The 19021-nt window shown below is 37.1% G+C and overlaps 1 protein-coding gene across 5 annotated transcripts in view; it reads right to left on the reverse strand.

Annotated features, from left to right (window-relative positions):
- Positions 1 to 858: 858 nt before the first annotated feature.
- Positions 859 to 19021, reverse strand: part of YAF2 (YY1 associated factor 2) — a 71915-nt gene continuing 53752 nt past the window's right edge. For 3 of the 5 annotated variants that reach the window (XM_077753209.1, XM_077753206.1, XM_077753204.1), the window contains 2 exons: positions 2642 to 2794; positions 859 to 1783 (listed from right to left, as the gene is read on the reverse strand). In XM_077753209.1, the coding sequence (XP_077609335.1) occupies positions 1546 to 1783; positions 2642 to 2794 (391 nt within the window). In that variant the 3' untranslated portion in view covers positions 859 to 1545. Of the gene's footprint in view, positions 1784 to 2641; positions 2795 to 11765; positions 11857 to 16291; positions 16323 to 19021 lie in introns of those variants that run through there. The other 2 variants (XM_077753207.1, XM_077753205.1) reach the window with 2 other exon arrangements.

The following is a 19021-nucleotide window of genomic DNA, read 5'->3' on the forward strand; positions in this document are numbered from 1 at the left end:
GTTTTAATCACAGACTTTTACTGTATGCAATTAACTATATTTCACAACTAGCATCTTACAAAAAAGACAGTCCCATTGTGCCTGGAAAAAGTACTGCAATTAAACAGAAAATTACATTACCACAAGAAACCACCAAATATCACAACTGTCAGGGTCTACAGTTTTTTTTGGTTTGTTTTGTTTTTTGTTTTTCTGTTCTTCGAATGTGATCATAGTGTTTTTAAGTGGTATTTTGTATCCAGGTTATGTTTTTAAGTTAATTTATATTCCAGGAGTCTCCTAGAGGTGGATATATATTGAGCAAATGGCTAAAAGAAGCAGGAGACCCTAGGAGAATTTAAGAAGTACTGTGTGGTTTCTAGGTTGGATTTTAAAATACAACATGAAACACATTATTTGTTGTAAACAAAAATGCAAAATCTGTAGTCATAAAAATATTTTATTGGTAATTTTACATAATAGTAAGTGGGGCTGTAAATACTTTTTATTTCAGGATATTGATAAATGCATAAACTGGCAGTTGTGTCTGAAAATAGGATACTATGATTTTCATAAAAATCATTATATTTAATAAGAGGCCAATTAAACTGATTTAAGATTAAGATATTTCCCAGATCTGTGCAACAGTTCCCATTTCTGTATTAATTAGATTCATACTTCTATGACCCTGCACAAGTTTGGGGCAAGACAACAGTGATAAAACTATTATTAAGTTAAAGCTTTTCTAAACTTTCAGCTTTTAAAATATGTCAGGTTTCTTTTCTGTTTTTGCCAAATGTTTATAATTATTTGAACTGTAATGTTTTTTATCATACAGAAAATATACCAGTGTTCAATGACAAGAGCACTAAACCTGAATTATAAAGCTAAATAATCAATGTTTTATTGTTTACTACTCTGCTAGTAAAACATTACAATAATGAATGTTTTAAAAGATAAACAAAAACAAAGATAAAACCAGAAACATAATTCAGGAACAATAATTTAGTAAAATGTGTCAAAAACATTGGCAACGGTTCATACAAATTCTTTATTTAATAACAATTTTCCTATTTAACCACACCAAGTACCAGCAGGTGTATTTAAGAGGATAACCATTAAGAAAATCCTGTTGCAGCAATAGTTGATTAAGTTGATCTTTGACTTGTATACATATAACTATTTGTTTCACAATTCTCAAATAATACATATTTAGGCAGCTTGCACTATGTTATAAAAATTGAAATTCGTACATGCCAATAGTAGAGAATTATGTGTTAGAATTCACTAAACTAAAAGTGAAAATAGACTTACCAATAACACTGCATAATGAATAATTCAACCACATTTTCATGGCACCTTTAACTGTGGAGACCAAAATGTTAAGTCTGGAAATGTTTGGTAGGCATAGATTGCGATAAAGTCTAACAAATTCCTATTTTATGTAAAACACAAATTATGGATTGTGCATGAATATGTTTGTCATGAAAATGTGGTACCTCTTGGCATAATCTGTGTATTTGCATGTTATGACAGAAGTGACTAAGAAATTGGAGAAAATAAACTTTAATGAGATTCTCCATTCAGTGATGAGGCTTCTCCTCTGGGTGAAGATGACCTGGACATTCCCCTCTCTGTGTTATCAGAGCTAGACCCACTCTGACTGTGTTGATCTGCAGAAGCAGCACTAGATGCAGGCGGTGACTTCGTTTTCTCCTTAAAGTCTGTAATAATGACTGTCAGATCTCCAACGGTAACTTCCAAATGCTGAGCACTACTCCGATCCACGTTTTTCAATCTTGGCCTAAACACAAAAAATGAAAATATTTTAAACTAGTTTTTCTCTTTACCAACTTTCTGAACATATACTGAATTAGGAAAAAATAACAAAATGAATACATCTATATTTAAAGCTGTAGATTTATGTATAACAAACCAAAAAGTATAATTAACCGTTTTAAATCATTAACATTAATCAAACCAATCATTGACGAATCTTCTTCAACATGACACACTGATACTCTGGAAGCAGTGGTCTCTTAATTGTGCTTTTATGGCTTTATCATAATTTTGCAGATGGCTCATAAATTTTACTAAAATAAATGTTTTAGGCAGTAATGACATAGTTTTATCACAGAGTAAGTTGATAACTGTTAAGGCTCAGTTATATGCAATGCTCTTATTCCAAAGATGTACACTAATAAGGGCATCATGATTATCTATTCTGCCTGTACCCATGAAGATTTTAATTGGTCAAAGCCCATGCAAGTATCTGTTTAGTATTGTGGATATTGCTCTGACTTTATGACTAAACAAGAAACAGCTCAAATACAAATGTCTTTTGAAGGGAAGGAGGGAGGGTGGGGAGGGAGGGGAGGAGAGAAGAGAAAAAAGAAAATAAAAGAAGAGAAGAGAAGAACAAGGAAAAGAAAAGAGAAGAGAAGAAAAGGCATCCTTAAATTTAAGCTTATATTGGTGGCCTCTGTTTAATTCCTAATATACTTCTCAAACTCAGAAAAACACTTTCATGATATTTTATGATAAAGGAGATGAAATCTTTTACTTCTACTTTGTATATGAACAGATTAATGTCAAAAGAGTATATTAAATTAATGGTTTGTTTTATTATTTCAAAAGTGCCATAAAACACTCTTCAATTTACCTGGTTTTCTTATGACTGTTCTTTTTGCTAGTTGTTTCCTTTTCACTCTTTTCTTTTTCTACTTTATCTTTTTTCTCTTTCTTTGACTGTGTAGGGGGCACAAACTGCTGGGTAACCTGCTGTGCAACCAACTGGGAGACAGGTCGAGGTTTCCTGTGTGCATGTTAAAAAGAAAGTTTTTTAAATTATAACTTAAGAATATACATTCTTTATGAGAATAGCTCAGATCCTAAGAATGCAGATACATGACATTATTTTCAAGCCCAAAAAATCCTTATATGTGAGATAATTTAATGTGCCATTTAACAGATTTTACACACACACACACACACACACACACATTATTCTCTTTCCTATCCAACAAAAACATAACTATAATAACAGTTAAAAGTTACAGCCTAAGATATATGGTCAAACCATGAGAATACAACTGTTACATAAATCAATGTGAAAATTATTTTAAAAAGTCTATCAAACCGAATGCTCATAGGGAAGCACACATCTAAATAAACATGAATTTCAAAAACTTAAACTTGAAAATTTATACTGAAATATCCTTTAAATGTATCCCTTCTCCCTCACAGAAGGAAACAGCTAACCTAACTACCCATGACAATGGCTACTTGCTCTTTCCTCTAAAATATTTCCTTTATTCATTTAATATTTGAGAGTCAAATTTTCTCTTTATTGCTAAAATCCTTGAGGTTCCTTTTATCTCTAGCCATAATCTCAGCATGCTTTTTTGACCTTAGCAATCTGTCTAGTCCTTTGAGACTTGCCTACTTACTCACTTATTCATTTAAATATATTTATTGAGAACGTACTGTAAAAATTGCACCACGATATCTGAAATGTAGCTTGGCTTCATGCTTTACTGCCAGTACAAACTGTCATTCTACTAGTCAAGGATCCCTCCAGCTTTATGGTACAGCTTGGGCAACTGTGGTCAGGGTTCGAAATAAACAATCTCTAAGTTTTTAAAATGAGAGGCAGAGAGTGAGGAGGGGAAATGGGAGGAGTGAAACTGTAAGGGAAGGGAGAATAAGATAAACATAAATTTTAGCAGATGGTCTTCAAAACAATAGTAATTTTATTGCCTGGAAATCCTGAACCCATTTGGGTCAGTAGAGTTATTAAAGAATCTTTTTGTTGTTGTTTCTCTAAAGCCATGACAGAATAGAAACCACTGAGAAAATACTGCACTGTCTACAATGCAAAACTTTAAGGAGGAATCCTTTTAAGGGGTAAATAGGAAACACAGTATGTAAACAGATTTCAGTAGATGGATGATGAATTTTGTTTAGGGCCTACAGAGTCTGAAGTACAGAAAGCATATCCAGGAAAGATATATAACAATTTAAGAAGTAGGATCGATAGGTATCAGGGTTAATGATGAAGATCAAGAATTATACAAAGGAAAGTTATATTGAAAGCATGGTAATTAATGGCTGAACTTGATATGGAAATAAAATTTTTTTAAATGGATTAAGACAATGGTTTGGGGGGCACCTGGGTGGTTCAGTAGGTTAAGCTCTTGGCTTAGGTCATCCCTGCATCAGGCTCTGCACAGACAGCTTGGGACCTGCTTGGAATTTCTCTCTCTCAAAATAAACATTTAAAACACACACACACAATGGTTCTGGCAATTTAGGGTACATCATGATCCCCAGCAAGACCTGTTTATAGCTTGCTTAGCCCCATGCCCAGAGTTTCCAATTCAGCAGGCCCTGGGGTGGAGCCTAATAATTTGCATTTCTAACTGGTTTCTGAGTTAGTTGATGCCTCTGATCTAGCCCACACTACACGAAAAAGCTTGAAGAACTGCAATGTATTGTTACTACTGCCAAATAAAGATCGAGATGGAGAGCAGGGAATGGCAAGGCAATGAAAAAAAGCCAGGCTAAACAGATAGGAAGGAATCCAATAATAAAAAGCTAAAGAGTCGGATTCACCCTTAAAGAGGAGAGATCACTGAAGAAATTCAAAATTTAATTTTACAAAGATTACTGGCAGCAGTCTAAAGGGGAAAGATACCTCAGAATGGCTGGGAAACTGTTAGAAAAGCTACTTTAATAGATTAGGCAAGAATAAAAAGGGCTTGAACTAAGGAAGCAACAAAGGGGTAATGTAAGACAGGCTGAAGAAGTAGAATAAAAGATGTGGTAACTGTGTATACCTTTCACCCTTCTTAACCAACAAATATTCATCTAGAAAAACACAAATCCTTGCCCTCATGGAGCCAATATTATGTGGGTGGAATCAAACAAAAAATAAACACAGAGTCTTAAATGTTCATTTAAATGCTACAGGGAGAAAATGAGGCACATAGAGATTGTTGGAAGAATGGCAATTGTATTGTTTCCTTTTGTAGCATGTAAGTCTCCACAAGGAAAGCTTTATGCACCACTGTAAAACTTAGTACCTAGTACAGTTCTGAAAAAGTACTAGATACTTAGTATTTATTGTTGAATGATAAAATCAAGTTTAACAAGGAAGAAAGATATATTTTAAGAAAAGGAGTACTGTGAAGGGCATCTGTGTGGCTCAGTCAGCATCTGACTCTTGATTTTGGCTCAGGTCATGATTTCAGGGTGGTGGGATGGAGCCCTGTCTGAGCCCTGTCATTCTCTCTCTTGCACACATATGTGCACTCTCAAATTAAATTAAAAAGAAAAAAGAGTATTATCTCTAAGGTTACTCATTGGACAGGATCAACCACTCACTACACAGAAGTAAACAAGTAATAACGTAAGAGAAGGGAGAATTAATTTATCTTTTCATTATGTTGGAAAGTGGAAAAAGAAAAAGCTCAAAGGTGTGGCAGGGTTGAAAAAATATTTGTTTAAACTAATGCCTAGTGAATAGTGAATCACGTAAAATTCAATCATTCCAAGATATAAAATGCAATGGAGGTACAGTCATCATTTGCTCTCCCAAGGTAATATGGATTACTGAATCTCTTCCTTCCATAACAAATGACCGTTTAACAATTTCCTTTATTATAGTTTGCAATGTCACTCCCTCCATCCTAAAATTTAGTGCAAAATAAGTAAACAAAAATCTTAATGATTAAATTGAATTAAAAATAAAAAATTACAAACACTGAAATAAATTTACATGCTTTTGAACCAGAGCAGAAATCCTGACATTTCTATCAATAAATTGATGTTAGTTACTGAGTAGCCATTATGTGCTGTGGTTAAGTACAGAATATTTTTATAACATGATCAATCACTCCCTCACACCTCTAAGCATTTGTCTCCCCAGTGGGTTCCCAACTACTATGTGACACTGTTCCTCAACATCTCACTCCCACTTTTTTCAAGTTTATTTATTTTGTGTGTGTGTGTGTGTGTGTGTGTGTGTGAGAGAGAGAGAGACAGAGAGAGAGAGAGAGCACAAGAGTGAATGAGGGGAAGGACAAAGAAGGGGAGAGAGAGAAAGAATCCCACGCAGGCTCTGGAGCTGTGCAGAGCCTGATTCGGGGCTTGATCTCACAAACCATGAGATCATGACCTGAGCCTAAATCAAGAGTCGGACACTTAACCGACTGAACCACCCAGGTGCCTCCCCACTCCTGCTTTTATGTGAGAAAGGGACAATCCCAATTCCCTAACTTCAGTGTCTTGTAACTGTTGCCAAGTCTTTTTCATATGTAACAAGGGTTATCTCTCCAGAATATTCTGGGAATCATTCCCCCTTTTTATAAGGGCCATCAATCTGAAAATGTTAGTAGAGCCTGATTTGCTTCATAACTCAACCTTATGGTTGAATTAAATAAATTTACGATTTATTTTTAAATGAGTTATGAATCTAAAATTCGTGTTATACTCTCAGTGTTAAGAAACTACTCAATAAAGGCACACAGAACAATTAGTTAAACTGGTCAGGTGAGAGGCTGGCCTCCAAAAACAAGCTAAAAGACTACCACATCAAACTGGAAGTGAAGTAATAGTATAAAGGGTCTACTCTGTGGATAATCAGAAGAATGGTATTGAAGCAGTGAATCCGATGATGTTTCATAAGGATAACCCAAATGGATGCGTAACTAAGAGGGATAAAGAACTCTCCCCAAAATGGTAATAAAATGAAAGAAATCAGGGGAATTTATAAGCCCAGTGCTGTGTACTGAATGTCTGTGTCCCTTGCAAAATTCATATATTGAAATCCTACCTCTCCAAGGTGATAGTATTAGGTGTGTGTGTGTGTGTGTGTGTGTGTGTGTCAGGGGGCGGAGGGGGAAGGGGGATTTGAGAGGTGATTGGGTCATGTGAATATAGCCCTCATGGCTAGTGTTCTTGTAAGAGATCCCAAAGAGATCCCTTGCCTCTTCTGCCATGTAAGAAAAATGGCTGTCAATGAGGAAGTAGATCCTTATCAGGCAGCTAATCTGCCAGTACCATGATCTTAACCTTGCAGCCTCCAGAACTGTGAGAAATAAATGTTTTTTTTTCATAAGCCACCTCATTTATGGAATTCTTGTTACAGCAGCTCAAACGGACTCAGGCAGTTGCTGGAAAGCCAAGAATAGGTCTACTCTAAATAGGAGGTCCTGATATACTTGGTGTTAATTATGTTAGATTTATAGATTTAATAAAACATATGTTAGTGATCAATCACTGAATTCTACTCCTGAAACCAATATTGCACTATACATTAACTAACTAGAATTTAAATGAAAATTTTAATAAAATAGAAGCAAAGCAGTCCTTTGGACAAGTGTGAATGTAAGACTAGTGGTCTAATAAGCAACTATGTAATCTCTGTAACTAGTGTTGTTAATGATTTTGTTATTTTTCAATCACCAACAAATCTATAGTGATTCCCTTTTCCCTTAAGAAAAATGTTATTTATTTCTGTTCTTGAATAGTTACACCTGTTTCTCTCTTTTTTTATCGGAGACTTTCCTAAATGTGTAATGGTCCATTCCTTTATTCTTAATGATGGTTGACTGTTACTTAAAGATTATGATTTACTTAAAGCTCCATTGTTCTAGAGTTATTTGATCTGGTTCAACTTTGGGAGAAAAGCAGCACAAAATATAAATACACAGGTACACAGACAGGCTAATTACTGAAGTGAAGTTCTCTGCTGCTCTCTAGAGGCTGAATGTGCTTTAAAGATCCTTCACTGAAAATAGGAGGATAGGGGGAACAAAGCTTACCTTTTCAACATATCATAAAGTGACTCACTTTCACCAAGTTCCACTAAAAAGAAAGCCCTCATATTTCCAGGAATATTAAAGTTTAAACTATGGGGGCAAGGCGCCTGGGTGGCTGAGCTGGTTCTGACTTTGGCTCAGGTCATGATCTCTCAGTTCATGATTTCGAGCCTCCCCCCAACCTTGGACTCTGCTGACAGCTCAGAGCCTGACACCTGCTTTGGATTCTGTGTCTCCATCTCTCTCTGCCCCTCCCCCACTTGCACTCTGTCTCTCTCAAAACTAAACATTAAACAAAATTTAATAAATAAGTTTAAACTATGATCCATTTTCTACTTAATGAGAAAAATCTAGAGGATAGTAGGAAATTTTAGAGCTGGCAGATTGATAACTCAGAAAATAATGAGCAGGGTGACATTTTTTTAGATGTGCCTTTTTTTATATTCAGGGATTTATCATTCATGGTTTTGACGGTACATCATAATGCCAAAGATTCTGTAAAAAGGGGGACAAAAATCATCTAGTTAGTAAATTACCATATCTCAACGGCATTCTACTCTCATTTACATAATGTCATGACTACACTGTAACTTGTGAAATATGATATTCAAAAATTGGGTAATCTCCGTATGTCTATGTATCCTTCATAAACAGCCCAAATGGACTGTGTAAAGTTTTACAGGTCTCCTGATTTACTGTAACATAAAAAAAGGTGAAATTTCAACCATAATAATAATAATAACCATCAGAATGAAACATTTTTAGGAGCTGCTTCTTTTTCCATGTGGGCAGAAGACTGGTACATGGTGCTTGGTATATGCCATTTCTACCTATGTGTCTGCCTTCTATCCCCACTACCCCACAACAAAAATTCTATGTGCTAAATACTTTAAGAAAAAAATGTTTCAAGCTTGATCAACCTCATCACAATTTATCTTTGTCAAGTTGGACAAGCAAAACAAGTAAGATATAAAATATTTACTGGTTCTTTTCTAACAGAAGCAGCATAACTCATAGATCCAAAAGAAACAGTCTTCATGACACTAAAATATATGATAAAGTGAAGCAATACAATAAATTTCAGTGAGTAAAAACAGCTGAAACTTGTGAGTCCATCAATACACTGCTAATAAAAACCAAAAAAACTAACCCAAGTAGATTTTATAAGCAACTACCTTGTTTCATTTAACAAATGTTACTGCACGCGTACATGAGTCAGGTATAGGTAAGATGCTGGAAGTTCACAATGGGTAAGACAAACATCGTCTGTGTGCTCACTGAATTTACTTAGCAGATGAGACAGAAACCATATAAAAGTAAACTTAAAAAAAGTAAGTTTTGTCAAAAGTACTTAAGAAGAAAAAAACCAGTGTGCTGTAATGGCGAAAACAGAAAGCAAACTTATTATAAACAGAGTGGAAAGAACTTTATTTAGTTCATGTTTAAACTGTCAGTACACCAGGAAAAAGAGCCATCAGCATGGGCCTTTTTTTCTTAATTTTTTAATATATTTAAGTTTTTATTTTATTTTTTGAGAGAGAGAGATGGCAAGTGAGCGAGTGCAGGAGAGGAGCAGAAAGAGAAGGCAAGAGAGAGAATTCCAAGCAGGCAGAATCCCTGTCAGCGCAAAGCTCGACGTGGGGCTCGAACTCACAAACCACGAGATCATGACCCCAGCCAAAATCCAGACTGAGACACCTAACCTACTAAGCCACACAGGCACCCCTAATTTTTTTAATGTTTGTTTATTTTTGAGAGAGAGAGAGAGAGAGAAAGAGACAGAGACACAAAATCCGAAGCAGCTCCAGGCTCTGAGCTGTCAGCACAGAGCCCAACATGGGGCTCAAACTCACTGATCACGAGATCATGACCTGAACCCAAGTTGGAGGCTTAACCGACTGAGCTACCCAGGAGCCCCAACATGAAAATAAAGTATTATTTAAAGAAAAAAAATACTTTATTTTTTAAAAATACTTTAAGGGGCAACTGGGTGGCTCAGCTGATTGAGTGTCCAACGCTTGATTTTGGCTCAGGTCATGATCTTACAGTTCATGAGATCTAGCTCCCGCTTTCGGCTCTGGGCTGACAGCTCAGAGCCTCTCTCCATCCCCTCCCCTCTCTGCCCCTCCTCCGTTCTTGAGCACTTGTTCTGTCTCTCTCTCAATAATTGCTCTGTCTCTCTCTGAAGAATTTACAGAAGTAGTAAAATTCAATGAACGTTAAAAATTTACTAAGACTTTAAAAACATACTAAACCCAAATTTCTATTCTGTAATAATGTGGTTTTTTAAAGATATACAGACCTGAAATAGACAAAGTTTATTTTATTTATTTATTTACTTACTTACTTATTTATTTTAAAGAAAGGCAAACTGCCATGTGCAGCGCCTCATTTGGATGTGTCTGGATGGAGTTTTGGAAGCTTGACTACCCTGTGTTCTCCTACAAATGGACCTTGAGAGCTTGTTTGGAGGTTCTAGCAGGGGAGCGCAGCTACTCGCATACCCTTGACTGAGAACGGTCCTTCTCTATCGGGGAAAGTCCTCCTCTTTGACCCAGTGTGCAGCTTCAGGAGGGAAGCACATGGAGCGGTGAGGGAGGAAGGGGACACACGCCGAGCCAGCCAGATCAGCTGAGTCGACCCTGGCGATCAATGGGGTGACAGATGTCACAGCCAGATCGCCCTCATATTCATAGACAAAGTTTTTTAATTTGACTGACTCCTCATTGGCTCTTAGGCCTAATCTTAGAACTGTAGCTACCTTGTAATACTGATTTCATGATTTCAAACGCACTTCTGCTTAGATTTTGTCTTATCTTCACTTCCACTTCTTGCACTTTGAAAACTGTGATGGCTCATAATGCTTTGAAGAGAGGACAACCATTTTATTTGCATCAAAATTACCATTTTCATTTTTAGACTAGGTGTACGTACCTATCCTTCAGAATCTACTTACGAATCATATCGTGTAAATTTTGATGCCAAGTATCAGAGAAGGTCAAAGAATAGGATCACATGTCTTCATAGCAAAACTAGACGGCTCAGGTTCATTGTTGCAAATAGTGCATGATAAAATCCTTTCTGTTGAATGACTACTTGTGTGAGAAACCAAATATATTTCCCTTTTGTCCTTAAAAATACAATGTTCTTGGGGTGCCTTGGTGGCTCAGCCGGTTGAGTGTCCAACTTCGGCTCAGGTCATGATCTCTCGTTTTGTGGGTTCGAGCCTTGCATCGGGCTCTGTGCTGGCAGCTAGTTCAAGAGCCTGGAGCTGCTTTGGGTTCTGTGTCTCCCTCTCTCTCTGCCCCTCCCCTGCTCATGCTGTCTCTCTCTCTCTCTCAGAAGTAAATAAAACATTTTAAAAAATTTAAAAATACAATGTTCTGTACTGATTCTTGGGTTTGTGGAAAAATTCATCTAGGATATTATCATTTGAAGACTCAGAGAGCTCTAGCACCATGCAGCCTACAAAGGGCTTACAAGCACAAAAGGATGTAAATCACTCAGTGTGAACTCCGAACTACTCANTTTTTTTAAATAAATCAGTTTTTGAGATTTTGTGATGGAGAGTAAGAAGAAAATTAGAAAGACACTAATGAGAGAGGTTTGGTTTTGTTGGGTTGTGGGGGTTGAAGAGATATTGAGAACTGTAGGTTGGGAGCAAAACTATTATGTGAGCACATAGGTGGGAGAGGGAAAATGATAACCAAAAAATGTTGCTAGGGCTCTCTTTTTTCAGTTTCAAGAAATACAAAGAAAGGATTGCTACTTTATTTTATAATTGTAAAAAAAAAAAAAAAGAATGAGCTAATCTGCAAAATAATTAGCTTTAGTGGCTTCCTTCCATGCCTGTTCTATTTGGTGCACAGAACACATTCATATAACATGTTATCTTAGAGTTTTTAATGATAAAATATTTTTACAAGAAATGTGCATCAAGTATTTGTGGAGCCCCTGCAGTACCTCTGCAGGATCCTGGTCTCCACACTCCTCTGTAATGCTGTTGATCCTTTCATGGCTATGTTCTGTCTTCCCAAAAACTGGATTCTAATCCCTACATGAGAAGAGATGAGGAATCTCACTTATTTTTGTATTCCCAGCACTAGTAAAGATCTTACATGTATAGATGCTCAATAAACATCTCAATATTAATGATCATTAAAAATACCAGTTAAATATGATGCATAATAAATGTAACTATTAAACAATCATGTGAACACTGATTTGATGACTTGCCAACCTTTGAGAATTCACTTTCTTGAAAAAATTGCTGATGTCATCTTTTGAGCCATTTACTTTTCATTAAAATAGAATGAAGGGTTTAATGTACATGTCTGCTTTCTATAAAAATTACTTAATCAAAAAATAAGAGTTCTTACTAAGTGTTTTTCTCCACCTCCAAAACTGAAATAATCTACTCTTCTAATACCAGCACTATTTGACTTATCAGCAAAATTCAAATATTACTGATAGTAATGATATTCAAATTTTTTGTTGTTTTTCCAGAAGAATCATTAAGCTAACAAAATTTTAAAAGGAATCTCAATATATTTAACTAAAAATACCTAATTTCTACTTGAAGTTGCTATGGAGACTCCTGAACCCACATCTGCTCAGTGCTCACCCTCCAACCTCCCAGTTATCCCTGAAGTATGGCTGTGAGAAACACAATTCAAAAACCACTGGTCCAAGGTATTGACACTATACCAATTAAATTTACACCTCAGGTAATACATACTCTTTCTTCTTGTCACTTGTCTAAGTGTGCTTACAGAACGCAAGGAACAATATCCATCATTTCAAGAATCTGAGTATTCTGAAAAGTTTTTACTCTAAGGTCTGTATGTACTTAATTTTTAACATCAAACACTTCTGCAAAAGCCCAGAACACATTTTTTCCTACTAAACTCCTGGGAAGCAGGCAGCAGGGGAGACTTGATTCTTTGGCAGTTACTAAGAAGGTCCTTGGTAAGAAGAGACAAAATAAAATAGATGACTACAATCAGCTTTAGAAAAACTAGGTTAGAGTGTTCAAGCAATTAAATCTCTGACAAACTTCTCAAATCATTAATCACCACCATAGCTCTCTTAATCTGAAAGACTAAAGACACTCTAGAGCTCAAACAGGTCCTCCTGAACTTTTCCTTCCCCTTAGGCAAACAAAGATCAAGTTCTTTCAGTTCTTCTTTTGAATTATTGCAATGGCTCCCCCTTATATTCCCATGACTACCACTCTCACCCAACCCAACAGCAGCCTTTTATATTATCTACTTGACTGACTTTGTCTTCTCCCCTCCAATCCAAGATTACTCTTCCTTATATTCATTTATTTAACAAATATTTATTAAACTGTCCAAATCACTGTTCCGAGCACCGAATTCACTTTTACTGTGTGCCGTTTTACTATGGGGTGACCTTGATTCTTATTTCACAGAGAGACTAGAAGCTATTTGATGAAATCTCCACAAGCTCCAATCTGTGCCCATATCCTCTAACTTCCCTATCCATATCACCAATCAAAGCCATGCCTCTATCCCTTCTCCAGGACACCATTCTTGCTACTGACCACCTTTCTCTCCTGCTTCAAGGATACTTCCTTCTGTAAATAGGTAATTCCTGTCAACATACAAACACAAAACAATAGCTGTTAACTTTTAAAAAAGGAAAAGAAAAACAATTCTTCCCCTAAGTCCACATCCCTTTCTAGCTACTGCCCCATTTCTCTGTTTTCTTTTCTACAATAAGCATCAAATGGTTTGTCTACAGTCACTTTCAACACCTGTTTCCTCCATCCTCTCTCATGCTCACCTCCATCATGCTCTTGTCCCTACCATTCTATTAACACTATTACTTCAAGATCACCAGCAATCACTTTACCGTATCCACTGGTCAACTGTAGCTCGTTCCTTACTCAGTCTTTTCAAGCAGTATTTGACTGAGTTTACCACTCCTTTACTTTGGGCAAAACTTTCTTCACAAGCCTCCAGAACACCACAGAATTTTTCTCCTGCCTCACTGGCTACTCTTTCACACTCTCAATTATTGGTTCTTTTCCTTCACAATTTCTAGACTTTGGAGTGCATCAGGACTCAGTCTTCAGATATCACTTCTATCTACATTAACCCTCTACGACAGTGCTACTCAAAGTGTAGTCCACTAACCAAACCGAGGTATTAGCCCCTGGGAGACTAGTACAAATGCAGATTTGCAGATCTTGCCCAAGAGCTATAGATATTTTCTATGCACACAAAACTCAAGAAATGTTATTTAAGGTGACCTCATTTAGTCCTTGCTTTAAATATCATCTGTACAATAGTTCTCAGTCCAGGCTCCACATTAGAATTAACCTACAATACTTTTTAAAAGTAACTATGCCTGGGGGGAAAATTAAATACTGTTAAACTTTATAAACAGAATAAGATCTATAAAAATGAACAGACACTTAAGAAAAACCTAAGTTTTTTAACTGAAACTACCACATTGAACATTAATTTTAATAATGAAAGTAGTCCCTGAATAATCTTTTCTGGGCATAAGAGTTTTCCTCAAGGACACACACAACACATGCGCGCGCACACAACACATGCGCGCATACCCAATGTGTTTCTAATGTTGAAACATGAAAAAAATGTTGTTCATTCCACTCCAATATATTTACCCAGAGAAGGAAATACATATCCATACAAAGACTTCTACATGAATGTTCACAGCAGCTTTATTTGTAATGGCCCAAAACTGAAAACAAACCAATGTCCACCAACAGATGAATAAAGAAATTATGGTACATTCATATAATGGAATACTACTCAGCAACAGAAAGGAATGAACTACTGACACACTCAACAACACAGATGAATGTCAAAACAATTATGCTTAAAGAAGCCACAGAAGACTATATATGCTATATGATTCCATTTATGAAATTCTAGAATATGCAAACTGATCTATAGAGAAACCAAATCAATAGCTTCCTAGCAACTGAGGATGGGAAAGAGGTAGGCACAGGAGGGAAGAATTGAAAAGGGGTACAAAGAAATTTCTGGTGTGATAATGGATATGTTCACTATCTTAATTGTGGTGATGGTTTCACAGGTGTATTCATATGTCAAAACTTATCAAATTGTGCGTTTTAATTGTGTGCAGTATACTACATGTCAACTATACCTCAATAAAAGCAGTTTTTAAAAATGTTTAACCTAACTGCTAATCAAATTAAAAAATGCCCTAGTCCCAAGATAAATCAATGAAACAACTGATCTATACAATGAAACTCCAAGATTTGTATCACCAATCCAAATGTCTCCTCTAAACTCTAGACTTAACCAACTGCCTATTTAACATCTTCAGTTCAACACTACTTCTGATTCCTTCCTTCTCCCACGCTTCCAGTCTCTCACAGTCTTCCTATCTTAGTAAATAAGCTCTATTTTTCCAGTTGCTCAGACCAAACACATGGTAGCAGTATTCATTCTCCACCTTCTCTCACACTCACATCTAATTTACCAGCAAATCCTTTCTAGTCTACCTTCAAAACAGACCTAGAATTGGATTTCTTAACAACCCCACTGATTCCACCCTTGTAACATCCTGCCCAATTCTTCAACTGCTTTGCTATAGACTATTCTCTCACAAAGCAGCCAGGTGATCATCCCAAATATAAATCAAATTATATCACTCAAATTATATAACTCCTCTACCTAAAACCATTCATTGGTTTCTCTTCTCCATTCAAAACCCTTCCCTTGTTACACTCAGAGCATATGGCAATTGAGAATAAAATCCAAAATTCATGCCCTAGTCTGCAACCCTACATGATTTAGTCTCTCTCTCCACCTCGTCTTCTTTAATCTCCCCTCTGGAACTCTCTCTTCCTGTTCTCAGTCAGCTTGGGGTGCCACAACAAATACTGTAGACCGTGTGGCTTAAACAACAGAAATGTATTTTCTCACAGTTCTGGAGGCTACAAAGTCCAAGATCAAGTTCCAGCAGGGTATGGCTTCTGGTGAGTGCTCTCCTTCTGGTTCGCAGAGAGCCTCTTTCTCACTGCATCTTCAAATAGTAGAGAAAGAGAGAGATCACTCTTTTCCTCTTCTTATAAAGCCACCAATCCTATCACACCTTTCACCAATCTTTATGACCTCATTTAACCCGATTTAGGTCCTAAAAGCCCAATCTCCAAATATAGTCACACTGGGGATTAGAACTTCAACATATAAATTTAGGGGGAGGGGACATAATATCCAACCTCTACTCCTGCCTGTGGATTTTACCTACTTATTATTCCCCTCTGCCTACTCACTCCCTCACTTCCTCTGGTCTCTGCTCAAATGACAGCTGTTAGTTAAGTCTTTCCTAAGCTGAAATAAAATAACACTCTCCTCTCCAACTATGCTCCCCACTCTGCCCAATACTCTGTCCCTCTCAGTATGCTTTCTTTTCTTCAAAGTACCTGTTTCTATTTACCACGTTATGTATTATTAGTTTATTACCTGTCTTCCCCCCAGAAAGGAATATAAGCTCACTATCATCCCCATAATCATAAACGAAGACATTTTCCTGTTTCATCTCATTCACTGCTGTTTGCCCTGCACCTGTGGAATTAAAAAAAAAAAAATACCCAATGTGTTTTTAATGGATAGGTGAGTGTTAAATCCTCCTACTCAAACATTTTCAGGGACCCTAAGTGATCCTAAGGCAGTTTTTCAAACTCTGGCTACACATTAGTATCACAGGGAGTCTAATAGAAATTACAATACTAGGGCCCCACCCAGACCAACCAAATTAACATCCTCAGGAGTTAAAAGTATTTTTCAAAGCTTCTCAGCTGCTCCTCAGTCACTGGTCTGCAGAATAAGATCAAAATGCAGGCTACATTGTTAGATCCTTCCAAATCAGACTCCAGGATCTGGATCTGTCCAGTAAAGCAAGTTCTACATCTCGGCCTGTACTTTCCTAATGCATCCTGAAGCACATCTTTCCCCGATAGCCTTCTTTATCTACTATAGTCTATATACATCTCTCCCCTCACTGAAACCCTATAGCACATGTAATCTGTGTTAGATAATCATATTAAATCCACGTATAACTATATAATGAAATACAGCTTACTCCCATTTTTTTTTAATGTTTTATTTATTTCTAGGGGAGAGAGAGAGAGAGAAAAACAGCGTGAGCAGGGGAGTGTCAGAGAGAGAGGGAGTCACAGACTCTGAAACAGGCTCCAGGCTCTGAGCTGGCAGTCAGCACAGAGCCTGACGCAGGGCTCGAACCCACGAACCGCGAGATCATGACCTAAGCGAAAGTCGGACGCTTAACCGACTAAGCCACCCAGATGCCCCAGCTTACTCCCATTTTTAAACTACTTACATTTTTTTTAGCCCCCACAAGTGCTATGGACATACTAGACATGTGCTAAATGAAGACAGTTTCTTCATAAAATTATCCCTGTTCCAATTTATATGAAACCAGAGAAAGGGTACATACTCGAACTCTACCATTAAGAATCACTTAGGGACATCTGTCAGTGAATCAGTTAAGTGTCCAATGTCAGCTTAGATCATGATCTCATGGTTTATGAGTTTGAGCCCAGCATCAGGCTGCTGACAGCTCAGAGCCTGGAGCGTGCTTTGGATTCTGTGTTTCCCTCTCTCTCTCTGCTCCTCCCCCACTCATGCTCACATGCACTCTCTCTCACTCTCTCTCTCTCAAAAATGAATAAATGTTAAAAAAAATCACTTGAACTACCAGTTATAAAATAAATAATTCACACGGATGAAAAGTATAGCATAGGGAATACAGTCAATAATATCGTAATAGCTATGTGACAGATGGTAACTACACTTAGGGTGGTAAGCATTTCCTAATGTATATAATTGCTGAATCACTATGTTGTAAACCTGACATGAATGTCAACTACATTTCAATTAAAAACAATTTTTCAAAAAAAAAAATCACTATGGTTCCTAACCCTGACCACACACTGTAATCTCCTGATGAGCTCTTAGAGCAATACATCCCTGTCTGTGCCCCACCTTTAGGGGCTCTGATTTATTTAGCCTGGGTTACAGTCCAGGTATCCTTTTTTGGCTTGCTTTTTCAGTTTCCAAGGTGATGCCAACATGCAAGGAAAGCTGAGAACCAATGACTAAAAAACATCAAATTTAGATGCTCTTCTTTTTCTAAATATAGACATTGGCAATATTAAATGATTCTGTAGTCTGCAGAAAACACCGTATTTTCCAAGCCTTTCTCTTATGATATTATGAACTTATATGTCCATAAATGATATGATATGGATAGCACATTTACTGATCAAAATGGGTCTATTTTTAGCTAAAACAAGTCTCACCTGGATATTAATTTTCTCTTTTTACTTATGGTTCACTTTCCATTCTTACAAGCTATATTTATGGAGGACTTAGTGGTACAAGCTATTTTTCCTAAGTTTCCCTCTTTCCCTTCATTCATTTACTCATTCATGAAAACGTCACACAATTATTGTGTCAGGCAGTCTTCTGAGTTGGTCCCCAATAATCCCTGCCTCCTGGTATTCATGCTCTTGTCTAATCCCCTCCCTGTGAGTAGGCTGGATCTAATGAAACACTTCTAACCAACAGAGTATAGCAAAATTAACTGATGCTACTTCCAAAATTAGGTTTCTAGAAGACTCTAACTTCCATCTTGCTCACACTTTTGTGAACTCCCTATAGAGTGTCTCACATGACAAAGAACAGGGGAAGTCTCTGGTCAACAGGTCAATGAGGAACTGAGGCCTGCCAACAGCCCCCTAAGTAAGACTTAGGTAATTTCTCCCCCAAACATGCCTTGAGATGACTGCAGCCTGTGAGAAACCTTGAATCAAAGGACTCACCTGAGTTGCACCCAGATTACTGACCGGCAGAAACTGTGAGGTAATTAATGCTTGTTGTTTTAAGCAGCTAAGTTTTGAGGGAATTTGTTATGGGCCAACCGATAACTAATATATGTACTGGCACCCACTAACATTCCAAGTGATGAGATGCCATACATTAAAAAAAAATCTAGTGTAGGGGTGACTCCCTCAGTTGAGCGGTTGAGCATCTGACTTCAGCTCAGGCCATGATCTAGTGGGGCTTGGATTCGAGCCCCACATCAGGCTCTGTGCTGACAATGCAGAGCCTGCTACAGATACTCCTTCCCCCTCTCTCTCTACCCCTCCCCCCAATCATGCGCGCTAGCGC

Source organism: Crocuta crocuta, unplaced genomic scaffold, assembly GCF_008692635.1.
Source record: "Crocuta crocuta isolate KB4526 unplaced genomic scaffold, BGI_CrCroc_1.0 scaffold30, whole genome shotgun sequence".
NCBI classification, from domain to species: Eukaryota; Metazoa; Chordata; class Mammalia; order Carnivora; family Hyaenidae; genus Crocuta; species Crocuta crocuta.